This window comes from Aythya fuligula, chromosome 18 (genome assembly GCF_009819795.1).
Source record: "Aythya fuligula isolate bAytFul2 chromosome 18, bAytFul2.pri, whole genome shotgun sequence".
Taxonomy (NCBI): Eukaryota; Metazoa; Chordata; class Aves; order Anseriformes; family Anatidae; genus Aythya; species Aythya fuligula.
Window position 1 is genome coordinate 12,235,547 of NC_045576.1, and position 17,321 is coordinate 12,252,867.

The window sequence follows — 17,321 nt, forward strand, 5'->3', positions numbered from 1 at the left end:
GGGAGCCGCAGTGGGGTGAGCCTGTCCCCCCGGGGCACCGGCCGCCGGGGGCTGCGGCTGGCGGTGCATTTCGGGGCCGGGGCACGGTGCAAAGGACGCGTCCCGCCCCCGGCCCGCAGCGTTGCCCGGCCCGAGACGCTCGGCAGCCGCCCCGTGACGGCTCGGCGGAGCGGAGCGCGGGGCTCCCCCGTGCCGCGCCTTGCCCGCCCCGTCGGCGGTCCCTTCCCCGCAGCCCACACCCGGAGAGCGCGGCCGGAGGGAGCGGGTCCCGGCCGCGGCAGCGGGACGGGGCAAGGCCCGGGGGGTTCCCGCAGCCCGCGCCGGTCCCCTCCCGCCCGGGGCTCCGTCGGGGCCCACGTTAGACGGCGCCGCCGCCCCCTCCCGCGACGCTCCCCGAGGCGTCGGGGCAGCGCTGCCCGCCGGGGCCGGACAGGGGCAGCGGGGCGGCCCCGGGGGTGCGGGCGGGGTGGGGACAGGGGGCAGGGGGCTGCCAAGCGGGGGTCCCGTCGGGGGGCACCGGGATGGAAGGGGGGGGGGGGCAGCTCCCGGCCCCGCGGGCGCGGGGGGGGGCGCGGGCCCGTTCCACTCGCGCGAGCCCGGTTGCTGCGATACGGGCGGGCCAATGAGCGCGCACCACCTCACCGCGGGCTCGGGCACCGCTTCCTTATATGGTGCGCGCCGTCCGCGGGGCGCCGCGCTCATCGCCATATAAGGGCATGAACCTAAATACTGCCGCCACCTTGGGCGGGGCGCGGCGGGGCGGGGCGCGCCGGGGGGGGGGGGCCGGGGCAGAGCCGCCAGCGCGCCCCGGGGGCCGGGACCCCACCCGGGAACCCACCCGGGACCGTACCCAGGACCCCGCCGTCCCACCCGGGACCCCGGCTCTTCCCCGCCGCCCCCGCCCCGGTGCAGCCGCCGGCGGTCATTGAGATCCATGCAAATGGGCCGTGCTTCCCCTCTAATTGCTTTTGTTAAACGCGGCGCCGCGCGCGGCCGCGGGCACGGGCACGGGCACGGGGCAGGGACCACCCCTGGGTGACCCCTTCGGTTCCCTGCCCGGAGCCGGCGTTCCCACGCGGGGCCGTGGGCACATCGCCGGGAGCCGCCCCCGCCCCGTCGAGGGGCTCCCCCGCTGCTCCCGCTCGTGCCCGGCCGCGGTGGAGCGGGGCCGTGGGTTCTGCCCACGCGTGGCGCTGCGGGGGAAGCCGCGGCCGCTGAAGCCCGAGCCGGGAGCGAGCAGCGGCCAAACCGGAGCCGCGCCGGTTAGACGGGGGGGACCTGAGGGGGGGATTCTGGAGCCGTCCCGGCTTCCCTGCCCGCTGCGGGTGCTGGGGTCGGCTGCTGCTTCCCCGGCCTCTGCAAACACCTCGCGTTGGTGTTCCTACAAATAAGCAGCGAATTCAGAACCCCCCAAACAAAAGATCTTTTGTGCAAAGTGCTCGCGGCCCGGCGAGCTGCGATAAAGCCCCCCCGCCGCGGCCGCCCCACCCCCAGGAGCGGCACCTTGCTCGGTGCGAGCCCGCGGAGCGCCGCGGCCGCGACTTGGGCGCCCCGGGACCGGGATCGGGGGGGGGCTCCGGCTCCCCTTAGCACGCCTGGACCGGACCGGCGGCGCTGCCCCGCGGGCGCTCCCCGTGGGAAGGCCGGGCCGGATCCCCCAACCCCTCCACCACCTTGACTGTCAACAGCCGGAGCGGGGGCTGCGCTCGGGGCACGCCACCCCCACGGGCCGGGCTGTGGAGGCTGCGGGGACACGCGTGGAGAGGTTCCCACGTAAAAGGACGACGCGGGAGGCTCCCCCCGACGGATGGCGGGGTTGTGCTGCGAGGATGGGGGACGGCAGCTCTCCCCCGGGGGGTCGCGGAGGGGAGCCCCCCCGCACGGCCCCGGGGCCGCGGGGCCTGGCACAGCTCCCGGGCCTCCCGCCGACACGCACCGGGCACAAACCGGGCAGCAACCGGCGGCGCTGCGGCGGCCGGGGCCGCCTGCCCCGTGCTCCTCGGATCGGTGGGGGCGGCCCTGCCCCCCCGGGGCGGCCGGAGCTCCTCTGGCTGCGCGGCGGCCGCAGCCGCGATTTTCAGGAGGACGGTGCCACCTATGGAGAGCACCTGGAATTAATCGCGCCGGCGGGGCCGCGCCGGGAAGCGTCGCCTTTCCCTGCAGAACCTCCAGGGACGAGCCCGGGCCGCCTCCGCCGCCGCGCCCGCCGCCTGCCCCGGCCCCGCAGCGCCCGCCCCGAGGCCGGGCCGGGCCGAGCCGGGCCAAAGGGCGACGGACGGGGCTCGGCCACGGCTGCCCTCCCCGGGCGGGGGGGCCGCCGCTGTCCTTCAGCACCGCCGGCCCGCGCCGAGCTGCCCCGGGGAGGAGGCTCCCGGGCGGCGGGGAAGGCCTGGGGGGGGGCGGCAGCAGCGCCGTGCTGCACCTCGTCGGGGTCGCTCCCTTGCCCGCTCGCCGAGGCTCCGGTAACCGGGGATAACGATCGACCGGGCAGAGAGAAGGGGCCCGCTCCAGGCGCTGCCCCCCCGAGCCGGGCTGCTCGGCGCGGAAGCTCCGCGGAGCGCGCACCGCAGGGACCGAGCCCCGTGGCAGCGGCTCCGTGCCGAGTCCCGGCGGAGTGGGAGCAGCGCGGGGCAGGGGGAGCCGCCGCGCCCGCTGCCTTCCCGGAGCCTCCCGGGCAGAGATGTGCCCGCCGGGGTGTGCCGCCCCCCCGCCGGCCCTGGGCACCAGCGTCTCGGGAGCTGCCAGGAAAGCTGTGCCCGGGCCTGAATTCGATGTCAAAACCACGAACACGTCCTCGCACGGGGATTTCTGGGCTGCAGAGTGGGAGGCAGCCGCTCCGCGCCGCCTGTCCTCCGCGGGGGCTGCCCGGCCATTCCCGGTAATCTCCCTCCTCACCACCGATCCTCCTGGACCGGCCGCTCCATTGCTCGGGTGGACGGCAGCCCCGGGACCGGCCGGCTGCAGCCCCGGAGGATGCCATGGGGGAGGTTGGCCCAGGGGGGAAGAGGGGAGAAACGGGGGCGCCGGGGGGCGGCACAGCCCCGCCTGCAGTGCTGCCGCGTGTAAACGCAGCCCCGTTTATTGGCCCGGTCTCCGGAGCCGCCCTCGCCTTCCGTCCCGGGGCCGGTCCCGTATGTGCCTACGGCGCCGCTGGGGGGCCCCGGCCGCCTCCGTCCCGCGGGACCGGGGCGGGGGGAGGTCGGGGCGGGGGCAGGTGCCGCGGCCCGGGGCCGGTCGCTGCCTCCCCGCTTCGCCCCGAGGTGCTCGGAAACGAAAGTGCAGCGTCCCGGCGGCCGGGCTCCTCCCGCTCCCGGGGCAGAGCTGCGGCGGCCGGCGGGGACCGCGGCAGCACCGTAAAGTCCCCGGTGCCCCGCCCGCACCACCGAGCCCGCCCGACAGCAGCCCGGGGGGCAGGAATCTGCCCCGGTGCTCGTCGCGGCTCCGCTCAGCCGCTGGCAGGGGAAATCGTTTTCTCTCCCGGGTCCTGGGTGGGAGCGGGCCGGGCTAAGCCCGAAGCCGAACCGGGCGGCGGCGTGGGCCGGGTTGCCGGGGGCGGCAGCTCCGACGGGCGGCCCCGAGGGGCCGGGGGTCTCGGCTCTTGCCGACAGCTCGTCCGGAACGGAGCTCCGGGGCTGGGCTCTGCCCTGCCCGGCGGTACCCACGGCTCGGGCGGGCTGCGGGATGCTTCTCCCGGGACACAAGGGCCGAACCGGCCGCGGTGTCCGTTCGGGCACTCGAAGCCGCTCGGGCTCTACGAAGGGGCGAGTGGCTCTGCCTCCGGTTTCCCGCGGGGTCTCGGCGCTGGGGCTGTTCTCGGGCCGCCCAGGAGAACGGGACGCGGGGCAGCGCGACCTCGGTCCGGCCGGGACTCCCACCGGCACCGGCAGCCTCGGCCGCCCGGGGAACCGGGCCGGGCCGGGGCCTGGGTTGGATGCGAACCGTCCCGGGCGCCGGTGCCGGGGGGGGGCGGAACAGCACGATCGCAGGAGCTCTCGGGGAGCCGCGGGGAAGAGCCGGGCTGTGGCTCGGGGATCTGCCGAGCCGGCGCCTGGGTCGGTGCCAGCTCCCACCCGCCCCACTGCGGCCCCGGGCTCGGACACGCGTGCTCGCCCCGGTGCCCCCACGCGCGGCCCCAGGAGGAGCCTCAGACCCCCGGTTTCGTTGCAAAGCTCGCAGCTGTGGAAGCCCCCACACAGCGAAAAACGAGGGGGGAGCCGGAGACGCTGCGCCGGGGTGGCTCGCTGAGACCCCGAGCGCTCCTTACGCGAGTCCGAGCGGGGCGTGGGGATAAAGGGCAACCGAGGGGCGGATTTGGGGTCAAATGGGCGGAAACTGGGTCCACGTTTGCCTGTGCAGCGGCAGACGCTCGAATCGGCCGGGAGCAATCCACGAGTGAGCTCCGAGCGCCGGCCCCTCGGGGCAGAGTTGGGGGGGCGGCGGGGCCGGCAGGGGCGGGAGGGGCGCGGGGCCGGGCTCCCCCCCCGGAGCCGGGAGCCCGTGCTGCGCCACGGCAGCTTTTGCCGTTGACCTCCGGAGCGTGGAGGGCAGCCCCTGCCCGGGCTCCGTTCCTGTTCCCGGTCCCCCTACCGAGCACCAGGCCACCCCCCCGCAGCTCCGCACGCCCCGGGCGGGGGCTCCCCGGGCCCCCTCCGGCAGGAGGAGGAACTGCCCGGGAGAACCGGGCACGCTCCCGCCCGCGGTCTCGTCCCGCAGCGCCGGGGCGGCTCCGTCCCGCTTCTCTGTCCCGGCCAAGACGCCGTCGAGCCGCCGCAGCCCCGCTCCTGGCTCGCCCACGGCCCCGGCGGCTCCGGCTGGGTCCCCCCCCCGGCAGCGATCGCTCCCCGCTGCCTTCTCCGAGCCGTTCTCGTTTGTGTCTCGCCTTCTCTCTGCCCCCCCCCGCACCGCAATCGGGGACTCAGCTCCCGTCCCCGTACCCGCGTGGGTCCAGCGTGGGTCCGTGCTGGTGCCTGGAGCTGTATCCCCCGCGGATGGGCGTGCAGGAGGCAGCGGGAACCGTGGGCTCTTTCCTCTCCGCGGCCACGCGTGGCTGTGGGGCTCCGAGAATCCGCGTGGCTCTGCGGAGGCTACGGGGCAGAGGCGGCCGCTCGGCCGGGAGCTCCGCAGCCCCTCGAGGCACCTTCGGGACGGTGCCTCCCGCCTGCACCGGGGACATCAGGAGCGAAGGTGTGGGGCTCACGCCCAGTTCCCCGGGCTGCGGCCCCCCCGTGGACACGGGGCACGGCCCCTCACGGCCCCGCATGGCCCCGCTGCGCCGCCGCAGTCGCTGTCCCGAAAGCCCCAAGAAGCGGAGCGAGGCGGCGGCGGCATCGGTTCGGCCCCGCTGGGGAGCACGACCGGCCCCCCGAGCCCCCTCCCCACGTCTGGGCGCTGCGCCCGCCCGCCATTCCCCTTCCCCGTCCCCCGGGACTCTCTGCGCGGCATCTTGGGGCTGCAGAATCCGGTCCGGTGCGTCCACGCGAGTTAACGAGCCGCCCTGCCGCCCTGCCTTAATTAACAACGATTAATTCGACATTAACGAAAATCTCCCCAGGACGCCGCTGGCCGGGGACCGGGGAGGGCGCGGAGGCTGCGCTGCCCCCCCCCGCCCGCCTCCCTCCGCACCAGCGCTGCGCAGCGCCCCGGGCACTGCGCGCAAATCCCGCGCAGCGCGGGGACCCCCGGCACGGGGCGGGCCAAGGGCGGGGGGCGCGGCAGCAGCAGCCGCGGCTCGGAAACCTCCCCCCTGCGCCCGGGAGCGGGATTCCACCGGGCCCCGCCGGGCTCCCCCACGCCACGCGTGTTCCCCTTCGCGCGGGACGGGGCACGGCGTGGCCCCTGCCCCCGCTTTGCCCACGGAGCCGCTCCACGCCCCGGGTCCGGCAGCGAGAGGCAGCCGCGGGCTCCTCCACTCGCGTCCCGCGAGCCCCCCCGTGGGGCCGCGAGTCTGCCGTTCCCGCGTGACCCCCGTGGGAGGCCGGAGCCCGGCCGGCGGGAGCGGGCAGCGCTCCGTGGCGGCGAGCAGGAGCCCCGGGAGAAAACGATCCCCGGGATGGGGACGACACCGGAGCCTTGTGGCTGCCGCTCCCGGTGCACCCGCGGCCCCGCAGCCGCGACCCACGAAGGGGACAGGCGGAGCCGAGCAGCCCCCTCGCCGAGAGGGCACGGAGGGTCGTGTCCGCCCCCCCCACCGGCCCCGCAGTGCCCGCAGCCCCGGAGGCGAGCAGCCGCCGGCCCCGAGCCCCGCTCCGGGGAAGCCACCGCCTCGTTTACGGAGCCGAGGCTCAGCCGATGCCTTTAGAGACCGGCGCGTGGATCCCCCACGCGTGAGCGCGGCCGCCTCCGAGGCTTGTTCCCCTTCGGCTTCTAGCCCCTTAGTGTAGGAGAGCAGAGGGGGAGAGGGGCTGAGCCGTGGGAGGCCTCGTCCACCCTCGCCCCGCGTGGGCCAGGCGGCAGCTGCCCACCCGCGGGGCGGCCCCGGCCCGAGCTGCGACGGGGCTCGGGAACGGTTCCGCTCGATGGGACGGAGCCGAGGCGCTGCCGGGCACCCCCGAGCCTCCCCCCGACGGCCCCGGGGGGGACATCGCGGCTGGGTCCCCCGTTCCTCCGCGCCCACCGGGGGCAGGACCCGTCCCGGGGGCTCGCGGGGCCCGGTCTCCCGTGGCCGCCTCGGGCTCGGACTCACGCGGGGGGAGCGGCAGCGGTCCCGCGTGGCTACCGTAGCGACCGGGCCCCGGAGCTCTGCCGAAATGTGACGGGTGGGGGGGGGGGGGGCAGCCCCTCCGGTGGCCCCGGGGACACCCCCGCACCCCGAGCGAGCCGGGGAAGGCAGCCGCGGGCTGCCGGAGCGAGGAAACCAGAAACTCGTATTATGGGCTGTTGAGGTCTACTTTATTTTTACTACCCGAACTGTTGGAAAGTATTTAAACTTAACCAGAACCAGCTGCCCCGCTGGCACGGCTCGGCGCGGCCATTTGTTCCCGGGAAGGGCTTTTGCCGACGCCGAGCTGTGCCGGCCGCCGGCTCCCGGCGCGGCAGCGATGCGGTGATTTCTACGCAAGCCTCCAGCGCTTCGGTCCCCAATTCCGCCGGCTTTGTCACCAAAAACCCGCGGGGCGCGGTGGTGGCTGGGGAGGGGACGAGGGGCCCGGCCGCCCCCTCGGGTTCGCCCCGTCCAGGTGTGCTCGGAGCGGTGATGCCCGGAGGTGGGGGGGGGGGGGGGAGGTGATGGAAGGGGGGGGGGGGGGCGGTCCGCCCCGCCCCGCTCCGCCCCGTCCCGGGGCCGGCGGCTGCCGGTGGCGGCGGCTCCTTTGTGCTGCGCTGGGCTATTAGAAGGGAGGGGGGGGGACACGACTCGACGGGGAGGGTGGGGGTGGGCGCCCCCCTCGGAGCGGGCGGGGCGGCCGCGGGGAGAGAGGGGGGGGGGGAGCGGGGGGGGGGGGGCGCGGCCGCGCCCCCCCCCCCCCGCTCCCCCCCCCCTCTCTCCCCGCGGCCGCCCCGCCCCGCGCTCATCGGGACGCGGCTCACGTCGGGGGGCGGCGCGGCGGCGGGGGCGGGCGCCGGGCCCGGGCCAATGCGGCGCGGGCGGAATATTCCACCCGGCTCCGCCAGCAACAAGTGCGGGGGGGGGGGGCGGCCCGGAGGGAGGGAGGGAGGGAGGGGGGGCCGCGGCGCTGACGTCAGCGGGCGGAGTATTATGGTCTGGGCTGCGCTGGCGGCTGCCTGTGTGCTGCGAGCGGCCGCGTAAACATGGAGCTCTCGGCCGTCGGGGAGCGCGTCTTCGCGGCCGAGGCCCTGCTCAAGCGCCGCATCCGCAAAGTAGGTGCCCCCCCCCCCGCCACACGGTATCCCCGACGGCCCCCCCTCCCTTGCCGCGCCGCGCCCCGCCGCCGCGCAGCCCCGCGCCAGGCCGCGCCGCCCGCCCCGCGCCCTCCCCCGGCCGCGCGGCGCTGCGGCGGCTCCGGCGGCGGCGGCGGCGGCGGCGGCGGTCGGCGGCCCGGCTGCGGCTCGGGCGCCCGCTGGGGGCGGCCCCGTCCTCCCCGCCGCATGCACGGGTTCCTCCGAGCGAGCGGGGCGGGCTCCGCCGCCGCCGCCGCCGCCGCTGCTGCTGCGAGCCGGGCGTTGTGCGCGCCGGCCTCCCCGCTGCATGCTGCTGGGGAGCTGCGCGGGGTGGCTGCACGCGCGTTTGTGTGATTTTTTTTTTTTTTTAAATTTATTTTTTTGGTGCATTTTTCCTCCCCCCCCCTCCTCTCCCTCCCTCCCGCCCCGCGTCCCTCCCCCCTTGCATATTTTTGACACACGCCTTGGGTGCAGGCGTGTATTTGTTGCATGCATGTAATTGCATGTGTAGCTTTGTTGCAAGCGCTTATCGTGATTTCCCTCCATGCATATTTATTTTTTCTCTTTGCATCTGCAGGGGCGCATGGAATATCTCGTAAAATGGAAGGGCTGGTCTCAGAAGTAAGTCGGCTGTTTATACAATTTTGCAGGCTAGGAACTGTTGGGGGAGATGGCTCATTGTAGCTATTATTTCCCATTGTAGCAGAAAGGAAAGTTGGATCCCTTTCTCTAGGTCACGTATTTTTTGTTTCTTTTTTTCCTTCCCCTGTTACTCGTTCCCGATGCCTTTCCCTCTCTGTGTGCCCCCGCCCCCCCCCCCCCCAGGTACAGCACTTGGGAGCCCGAGGAAAACATTCTGGATGCCCGGCTGCTTGCAGCCTTTGAGGAAAGGTACAAGGCCTTTGCTAGTCGTAGCCATTGCACTTGTAAATATGTTGCTGTCTTGTAGCTATGCTGAATTGAAGCTTTGGTTTTTTTAACACCTCTAGGGAGCGAGAAATGGAGCTATACGGGCCTAAAAAGCGAGGCCCCAAGCCCAAAACCTTCCTGTTAAAGGTAAGGAGGCAGGAGCCCCGCGTGCGTCGGTGCCGCTGCGCCGGGGAGCGGCGAGGGCTGCAGGGAGCGTGCACGGGCGGCGTGCGGGGAGCTGGTCCCTCTCCGGCTCGGATGGAGAGCGCTCGGTGCAAAGGCAGCCCCTCGTCGTGTAAGTCGTAATTACGCACCCGGGTGGCAGGACAATAAAGTCACCGGTTGATTTATCTTCTTTGCAGGCCCAGGCAAAAGCGAAAGCCAAAACCTATGAATTCCGCAGTGACTCTTCCAGGGGGATCCGGGTGCCGTATCCCGGCCGCTCCCCCCAGGACCTGGGCTCCACGTCCCGGGCTAGGGAAGGACTCAGAAACATAGCCCTGGCTCCGCAGGGCGGCAGCAGCAGCAGCAGCACCCCCAAGGGAGACAGCATCCGGGACCGGGTTATCAGGGTGGAAGAGAAACCCGGGGAAACCCCCAAAAAGAGAGGCCCGAAGCCTAGGAAAGAGCTTTACAAGGACCTGGCGGAGACTCTGGATGCCTCCAAGAGGAAACTGGGGGAGCCGGGGGACAAGGTGGGGGACTACCTCAAGGCCAGGAAGATGGAGGAGGCGGCGGCGGGGGCGGCCAAGTTCAGCTCGGGACACAGCGTCATCCAGCTCGCCCGGCGGCCGGACCCCGACCTCTCCGGCAGCATGTCCAGCCCCAACCGCGTCGAGGTGGGTATGAAGCTGGGGGCCGCCGAGAGCTACGCGCCCCGGGTCGCCAAGCACCGGGCGGACTTTCTGGACCCCAAGGGGCAAGGAGGGCTGGATCCCGGCGGGCCCAAGATCCTGCACAGCGCCGTGAGCCCCGGCTCCGTGGGCAGCCTGTACCGCGACGGCGTGGGCGGCCAGGCGGGGCGGCCCTCCCTCATCGCCAGGATCCCCGTCTCCAGGATCCTGGGGGACCCCGAGGAGGAGTCCTGGAGCCCGTCCCTCAACAACCTGGAGAAAGTGGTGGTAACTGACGTGACCTCTAACTTTTTGACCGTCACAATTAAGGAGAGCAGCACGGACCAAGGATTCTTTAAGGAGAAGCGATGAGTTTCTGTCAGTGGTGGTGCTGGGGATTTTCTTCGGTCTAGATCCAGACAAAAGCTTGGTTAGAGCTTGGTGGGCTTTTTTTTTTTTTTTCCTTTTTCTTTATTTTTTTAAATTTTTTTTTTAATTTCCTGGAGAGGATTTAGAAACTGTCCTAAATTCATTAACTCATTCTTTTTTTTTTTTTTTTTTTTCACGTCTTACATTTCGTTGGAAAAATTATCTCTAGAGTTATATTTTCTATTAGATGTAAATATGTTATTTAAGAAAAAATGCTTATATATATCTATATATATATATTTCAACTCTGAGTTGTTTTATTTAAATGGAGACAACAGTGACTGCTCAGTTGCTCTTAGAAAGGACAATAAAACTGAGAACTAACGGAGTTCATGCATCTGTTGCAGGAGCCGGTGTACATAATGAGTGATGTTCATAGCTAATTATGTTCTGGGTTTTTTTAACTATTATTTTTCATATGATGCTATGGATGGTGAAGGGGGAAGTGTTACTCCCTCGGAGGGCAAAGTGCCCAGATTTCTTGATTGTGATATAAGGTGTTGCTTGTACAATCAAGTGTGCTGTATCCAGAACTGTTGCCCTTGACAGTTGAAGTAAGCACTTGAATTTACAGTATTGTTGGGGAGGGGGCGTTGCCAGTTAAAAAAAAAAAAAAAAAGTTGCTACAAAATTGGGGCGGGGAAAAGCAGAAGTCCATAAAAAGGTTAAAACTGTTCTAGTGGAGTATTAACTTGAATTACCTTTTCTTGTGAAGGAAGAGGAGGTTTGTGTGTGTAAGATTCCTGAAAGGGGTGATACTGAAATGCACTTTAATAGAATTGTCATAGCAGTTGTGGGAGACAGAACTGAGCTGAGAATCTGTTTTCATTTTGTCTGGTCGCTTGATTCTTTTCCCCCACCCACTTCAAAAAAAAACAACAACTCTGTTTACATTCCTGAAATGCCAGAGAGGTTTGGGAGGGTAGCATGTCACTGCCCATATTTAGATGCTTTATACTGCTATAGAAAGTGGATTTTTTTTTTTCCAAACACAGATCACTTTAGACTGTTGGAAGACTCCAGATAAAGCATTTTCTAATATCCACATCTCTGACAAATCCCAGAGCCACCTTTATGCATTCAGAGACAATAAATATTTCCCTTTTCTTATGCTAGTTAAACAATAGCCAAGAGGCTAAATATTCCTGTGCGCAGAGCAGCTCCTGCTGACTCTGGTGGCTTTTTGTATTTTTATTTGCCTGCATATTTCTTCTGGCTCTGAAGGACTGTGCAGCTTTCTCCCAGGGCTCAGGCAGGGCATAGCAGCGGGATTTAATGGCTCTGAACAAAATGCAGCAGCTTCCCTCCGCCAGCATTGACCAGAAACCCTCGGCTGCCTTGCAGAAAGCCCGTGGCAGCGTCTCGCAGGAGGCGTGGGATGCTGCAGCCCTCTGCCCGCCCGCTCCTCCGCTCGCTCTTTCTCTCTAAACTCCATTGCAGCTTAACCAAGGTGAGGAGAGGTCGGGGTCTTTTAGCCCTCCCTAGGAAGGAGGAGAAGCGTTTCGTTGTGTTTTTAGTTGATGTAGAGCAGGTGTCCTCATGTCCTAACGCATTGATTTGAGCATCTCTGTCGGTTCAAAAGCACAAATCTGTCCAGCAGCCCCCGAGGGCCAGGGCTGGGAGAGATTGGCCTTTTCCATCCTTTCTGATTGGCCCGGTGAAGCTCTTAAACGCTTTCTAATTTGGGGACTGCACATAAGATGAAAGCACATGGGGCCTGACGGGGGGAGGAAGGGGCTCGGGCGAGGAGCAGCCTTTGCCTCTGGTAGGCCCATCTGGATAACTGCGGCTCCACCTTGCTCAGCCCCTTTCCCCTTCCATCTTTTGGGACCTTTGCCTTTGTCAGATGACCTAGCAAGAGGATGCTGTATTGACTGTACAAAGGGAGCCATTTCTGTGATTTATTTTTTTTGTTGTTTTCGTTTTTTTTTTTTGTTGTTGTTGTACGGCATATTTTGTAAAATTGAGATTTTTAACTTGGTTTGTACGAAGAGCCGAGGCAAGCAGCGTGCTGGTTTCAGTGCTAGTGCTTGGGCAGCTGACACGGGAGGTGGTGTCGGATGGACGATGGTGGGATGTAGCTGCCCTTCCTCCCCCTGCTGGGATGCTGAAGGCAGAAACCCACCTCCCTTTGCGGAACAGCCCAGAGCAGAGAGCTCCTGCCTCGCTCCACTGCCGGGGCCCGGTGGAGGCTCGGTGTGCTTCACTCCAGCCCTGTGTACCTGTATATGTGTGCGGCCACCACACACGTATATAAAGCAAGACATACATGTGGGTGTATATGTGTGTATGTATATAGCGACGTATATACTGAGTGTGTGCGTGGGGGTGTGTGTGTGTGTGAATTATTTAAATCTAAGACTTGTATAAAAAAGATTTGGCTAAATCTCAGTCTCAGAAGTGAAGCTTAACTACGTGTCTTCTGCCAGCCGTGAATGTCCATATGAGACCTGCTTTTTATGTGAGTTTAAATATATACTTTGTAAATAGAAACGTGTCTTTCTCCCGTTTGTGGCTGGGGGGCGAGGAGAGGAGGGGGCTGGGGCGGTCGAGGGGCGCCGGGCCGGGGGTGCCCAGCGGCAGCGCGGGGCGGGCGGCGGGGCCCCGACGGGGAAGGGGGGGCGGCCCCGCTCCCTCCCTAGGCGCAGGGGGGCCGGGAGCCGCGGCCGTGCGGGACAGGGGGCGGCCCCCAGGAGCCGCCGGGGAAGGAAGGGTCCGAGCCGGCACCGGGGCGCCCCCCCGAGCACGGAGGCCGCCGGGCCGGGCTGTCCCGCGGTGCCCGGACGGGGCGGCGGCGGCGGCGGGCGCCGTGCGCGGCTCCGCTCCGCGCCCAGAAAAGCCCCGGGGCCGCCGCTGCGCCCCGCTGAAGGCGTTCGGGTGCCGGGCTGGGTACGGGAACTGCTTCGGGCCGCTCCGCTCCGTCCTTGAGCCGCTCCGGCCGGCGGGGGGCCACGGCGCGGCCTTCCGACGGCGCGGGGCCGGGGCCCCGGTGCGCGGCGGCCGCCCCTGCCCGGCGAGCCCGGCCTTTGTATTCAAATCTCCCTCGGCCGCGCAGCCGGGGGGAAGCGAGGGGGTTTTATTGTGATTTTTTTTTCTTTTTTTTTTTTTTTTTTTTTTTAAGCTGTGTCCTCATTAACCTCCTTTTTCTGCTCCGCTGGGTGAAAGGCGCAGACCCCCTTATTATCAGAGCTGTCAGCATCTGTGCGCGGAAAATGAGTGTCAAGTAGGCGCGGGAGAAAGGGCCGCACAATGGCGCCTTTCTCCCCCGGCCCCAGCGGGGGGGACCCTTTCACACGGGCGCGGCGGGGCCCCAGGCCGGGGCGGTGCGGAGGGGGTGGGGACGGCCCGCGGGGGGGCGGGGGCCCGGCTGCCGGAGCCCCGGGACGCGGCCCGAGGAGCCCACCCCCCCCGCCCCCAGGGCGTTTCGGACGCCCCCCGCTTCTCCCCCTTCGCCCCCCGCCCCGGAGGCTCCGTTCCCCACCGCCCCCTCCGCCTCGGGAACCTCCGTTCCGCGGCCGCCCCGACGGGAGCCCCGACGGCGGAGCCCAGGCTCCGGGAACCGGCCCGGCTCGGGGCCGTTTCGCCCCCAGCCCCGCCGTGGCGGCCGGGCCCGGGAAGGCGCCGTCGCCCGGGCCCGTCCGCGGCCGCGCAGCGCCCTCCCCAGGCCGGCCGTGCCCGCTGCGCGCCCCGCGGCTCCCGGCGGCCGCCTCCCCCGGCCCGGCTCCATCCAGCACGTGCGGGGCGGCTCCCGGGGCCGGGCGGGCGCGGAGCGGAGCGGAGGCACCTGAGAGCCAGGGGCCAGAGCAGCCTCCCCCCGGCCGGTAGGAGCCGGAGCCCGGGCTCGGGAAGGAGCTGGGGGGGCGGTTTCACGGCTCTGCTTCCCCTCAGCCTTCCCTCGCCCGACCCCGGTACCTGCGGGGTTGGGGAGCACCGGGCCGGGGTTCCCCGCAGCCTCCCGGAGCGGGGAAGGAACGCGGGGCCCCGGGGGATGCGGGGTCGCAAGGCAGCAGCGGGGCTCGCGCGTTGCCTCCCCCTGCTCGGGCTGGCACAGTGAGCACAGCAGGCTGAAAAGTTAAAAAAAATATTTATTGATATACTAAAAAAAAAAAGAGCAGTGGAAAAGTTATACAAAAAAAAACCCCGCCCGACGTAGCATCTCCTAGTGTTTTCCTGCAAATAAATTAAAAGTAGCCTAGAGGTCTAAACTAGCACTAGTGTCCAGCAGTACCAGGAACCACACAGCACGGAACGCGAGCGAGCTGGCACGAGGGTGACCGCGGCCCAGGGAGCCCCGCGTCGCTCCGCGGGCCGGGCGGCTGTCCTGCTCCAGCAAAGCACTTAAGCTTTCCCAGGGTAATAACATCTCCAACTTTTGTTCTCTGAAAATAAAAGCAAACAAACAGCTGTAGTTTAAAGCAATTATAAGTGTCATACAGGAACGATTTGGCTCTCTCTTTAATTAAAACATACAAATCAGACCAGTGACTGGCGCAAGTTACAAGAACAATTGTTTGTTTTCACCCAATTTCTTTCAGTAAAAACCTCTCCCTCTCTGGAGCCCTTCACACTCAGATCAGAAACTCAAAGCAAACTGAACGCCCTGAAACCATCCCCGTCCTTCCACGAGCTCCATTTTTTTTTTTTTTTGGTACAAATATATATATATAAAAATATACTAGGCTTCTAAGGAAGATGGCTGAATTGGCCACCTCTTCCAGTCCAATGGAAAACAACAAGTATACTTAACCAGATTATGCCTGGAGAAAATATCCATTCAATATACAAATACTGCAGGACTTTCCACATCGGAAACCCCTTAGAAAATGACAAGTGACAAACCTTTAATTGGTTGTTTGACACACAACTGAACACTCAAACCCATAGCAGCAAACTTAAAATAAAAAATAAAAAGGTAGACCTTGAATACTAATGGCACTGACTGGTAAACACGGTCTGCATCAGCTTTCAACCTCTGTCCACAAAAGATTACCGTAAATCACTCACATAATGTGCCTTTGAGAGGCAAACTTCAACACAAACCTTTCACTCAGACGCACGCCAGCGCCGCTGGGAGAGTCAAGGTCCTGAAACATGAGGTCAGGAGGGGCTGGGGAAGGGGGGAGGGATGAGATGAAGTTTAGAAAAATTTCTGGATTATCATTTTCACCATTCTTAAACCTTTGGAATCGAACCAGCTGGTGAGCAGAAAGGCACAATAGCTAAAGCGGTGACAGCAGAGTCCTGCCGCTACCTAGGGCAATGCCTGGGGACGCTGGGTGAAGCCGCTGTGGGGCTGCTTGCCCTCCCAGGAGGGTGTCAGCCTGGGGGGGCGTCAGCCTGGCCCGGGGCAGGAGCAAGCTGCCAGAAGGAGAAAGGCATTGGGGCTGTGATGGGGCACTCTGGAGGGAGCAGCCTTCTCGGAGCCGGTGAGCAATGACCACGCCATCTGCCCTCCTGTCTCATCTCATGCACCTTCTGGGGATGCTGAGTGCCTGACCCCTTCTCAGACCATCCTCAAATGCTTTTCCCCTTCAGCAGCCAGCTTGGGACACCAGCGCCCACATCCCATCCTAGGCAAAAGCATCCCTGCTGGGCTGGCTTCCCGTTGGGAGCATTCATCAGCCACCTCCAGCACTCGGGGCTGGGCGTCCTGCGGGGTCGCGGCTGTCCCCAGCACCCTGTGACCACCCCAGCTTTGCATAGGCACAAACCTGTCGTAGGACCGGTGTCACGGACAAGGCTGAAATAAGGACAGTTGCAAAAGGCACATTGTTGTGTAGTTTGGATCTGCAAAGGCCAACTAGCAAACATTTGGTGTGTGGGGAAGAGAGCCGGGCATCACCTCGGAGGTCCCACAAACCCCTCGGTTACCCCCCCAGAACGCGAGGCTGCGCCTGGAGCGCTCGTTTCTGCTAACACAGGCTGATGTTTCCTTGGACTTTTCAAAGCAACCGTATGTCGTTTGGCAACGTTAAAGACTACAAGGTAAACATAACAGACTGACATTTTGGCATTGTGGAGCTCCACGGACACTGTCCTTTGGGAACCCCATCTGTGGACGAGGCTCACCTGAGGCTCACCTCTTCCCTGGGGCCCTTTGCCTCGTGGAGCAGAGCCCAGCCCGCTGCAGGCCTGGGGCTGCACGAGGCCTTCTGCAGGCAGCTTGCAGCAAATCCCCCTGGTCCCCAGCTGCCCGGCACTGTGGCGAAGTGACATTCAAGGCAGCGTAGCTGCGCACGGGGACAACTGCACAGGAGCTGCAGGGATACCCCTCGGCCCACCCCAGCTCACCATCAGCTCCCGCAGGATGCTGCACTCAGGCTCTAGAACAAAACCATCTCAAAGCCATGACCAACGGGACGGCTGCGGATTAAATAACAAGCTAAGGGAATCCGTTTCTAGCCCACAGCTTTTTTTGGAGAAGATGGCAGCCACCATGCAGGGAACAATGTCCCTTTCGCACCCAGGCAGCAAACGCTGCCATCGCTGGTTTTTCATTTCACCTGAGAATTGCACCACCGGCAGCCAACGCAGCTGTGGTGGTCTGATGCATTGGGGCTTCAGAAACATGTACCCTTCATTTGGTCTCTTTTCCTCTCTGCGCTCCTGTGGGTACCGACGCCGCAAGTGCCCCCATCTGTAGCAAAATAAGATGCTCGGCCCCGTGGCAGGGCACTGTGGTCCGGCGAGCGATGAGCCGTACTGATGCCGTGCCTGCAGCCACCCCGAGCCACGGCGCAGACCCTGGAGGCACTTCCTACTAACGTACCCAGAGACCTGGCAGACGGCAGGCTTTGCATCTTCTCCAGAGAAGGAGTTCAGCATTAACAGAACTAAAATGACCTCAAATGCTATTAAACTCTGCCTGAACTACTGCTGTTAATTTTGGCTTGTAAGAGTAATCTATAGCAGGGAAAAAGACCTCAGTAAAAAAGCCATTATTGGTTGCAATTACAAGCCAGAATTAACAACCCAGCTGCTGGCTCGGGACGGGAGGGCGAGGTGGCCGCAGAAGATGCCGCAGCCTGGGGGGCCAGCAGCAGTGGGTGCCTGCTGCTGACTGCTCTGGGCAACCCGGGCAGGTGTTGTCCTCCACCAGCCCCCGAGCCCTCCAGCTGGAGAAAAATGGGGACTCTGAGCACAATTCAACACCGATGAGCATCCAAGGCACGGGGCTTGACAGCAGTACCGGGTCCAGCTGGTTTTTAACCCAACTCCAGCACCAACCTCAGCCAACTGGGAGCTATAGCACCAACCTACCTGCTGTCAAGAGAGTTTGAACGTTCTGCAAGATTTAACAAATATTCCCCAGCT

General features: G+C 65.6%; 1 protein-coding gene across 2 annotated transcripts; it reads left to right on the forward strand.

Moving 5' to 3' along the window:
• Window positions 1-7,694: 7,694 nt before the first annotated feature.
• CBX8 (chromobox 8) lies at window positions 7,695-10,020 on the forward strand. Of its 2 annotated transcripts, none has more exons than XM_032199862.1 (5): window positions 7,695-7,815; window positions 8,414-8,457; window positions 8,662-8,727; window positions 8,802-8,892; window positions 9,108-10,020. In XM_032199862.1, exons 1-5 carry the CDS (start codon window positions 7,747-7,749, stop codon window positions 9,948-9,950), a joined length of 1,113 nt encoding a protein of 370 aa, XP_032055753.1. In that variant the 5' UTR covers window positions 7,695-7,746; the 3' UTR covers window positions 9,951-10,020. The 2 variants fall into 2 exon arrangements, with proteins under 2 accessions (XP_032055753.1, XP_032055754.1); XM_032199863.1 differs by having other exon boundaries at window positions 8,826-8,892.
• The last annotated feature ends 7,301 nt before the right edge of the window (window positions 10,021-17,321 follow it).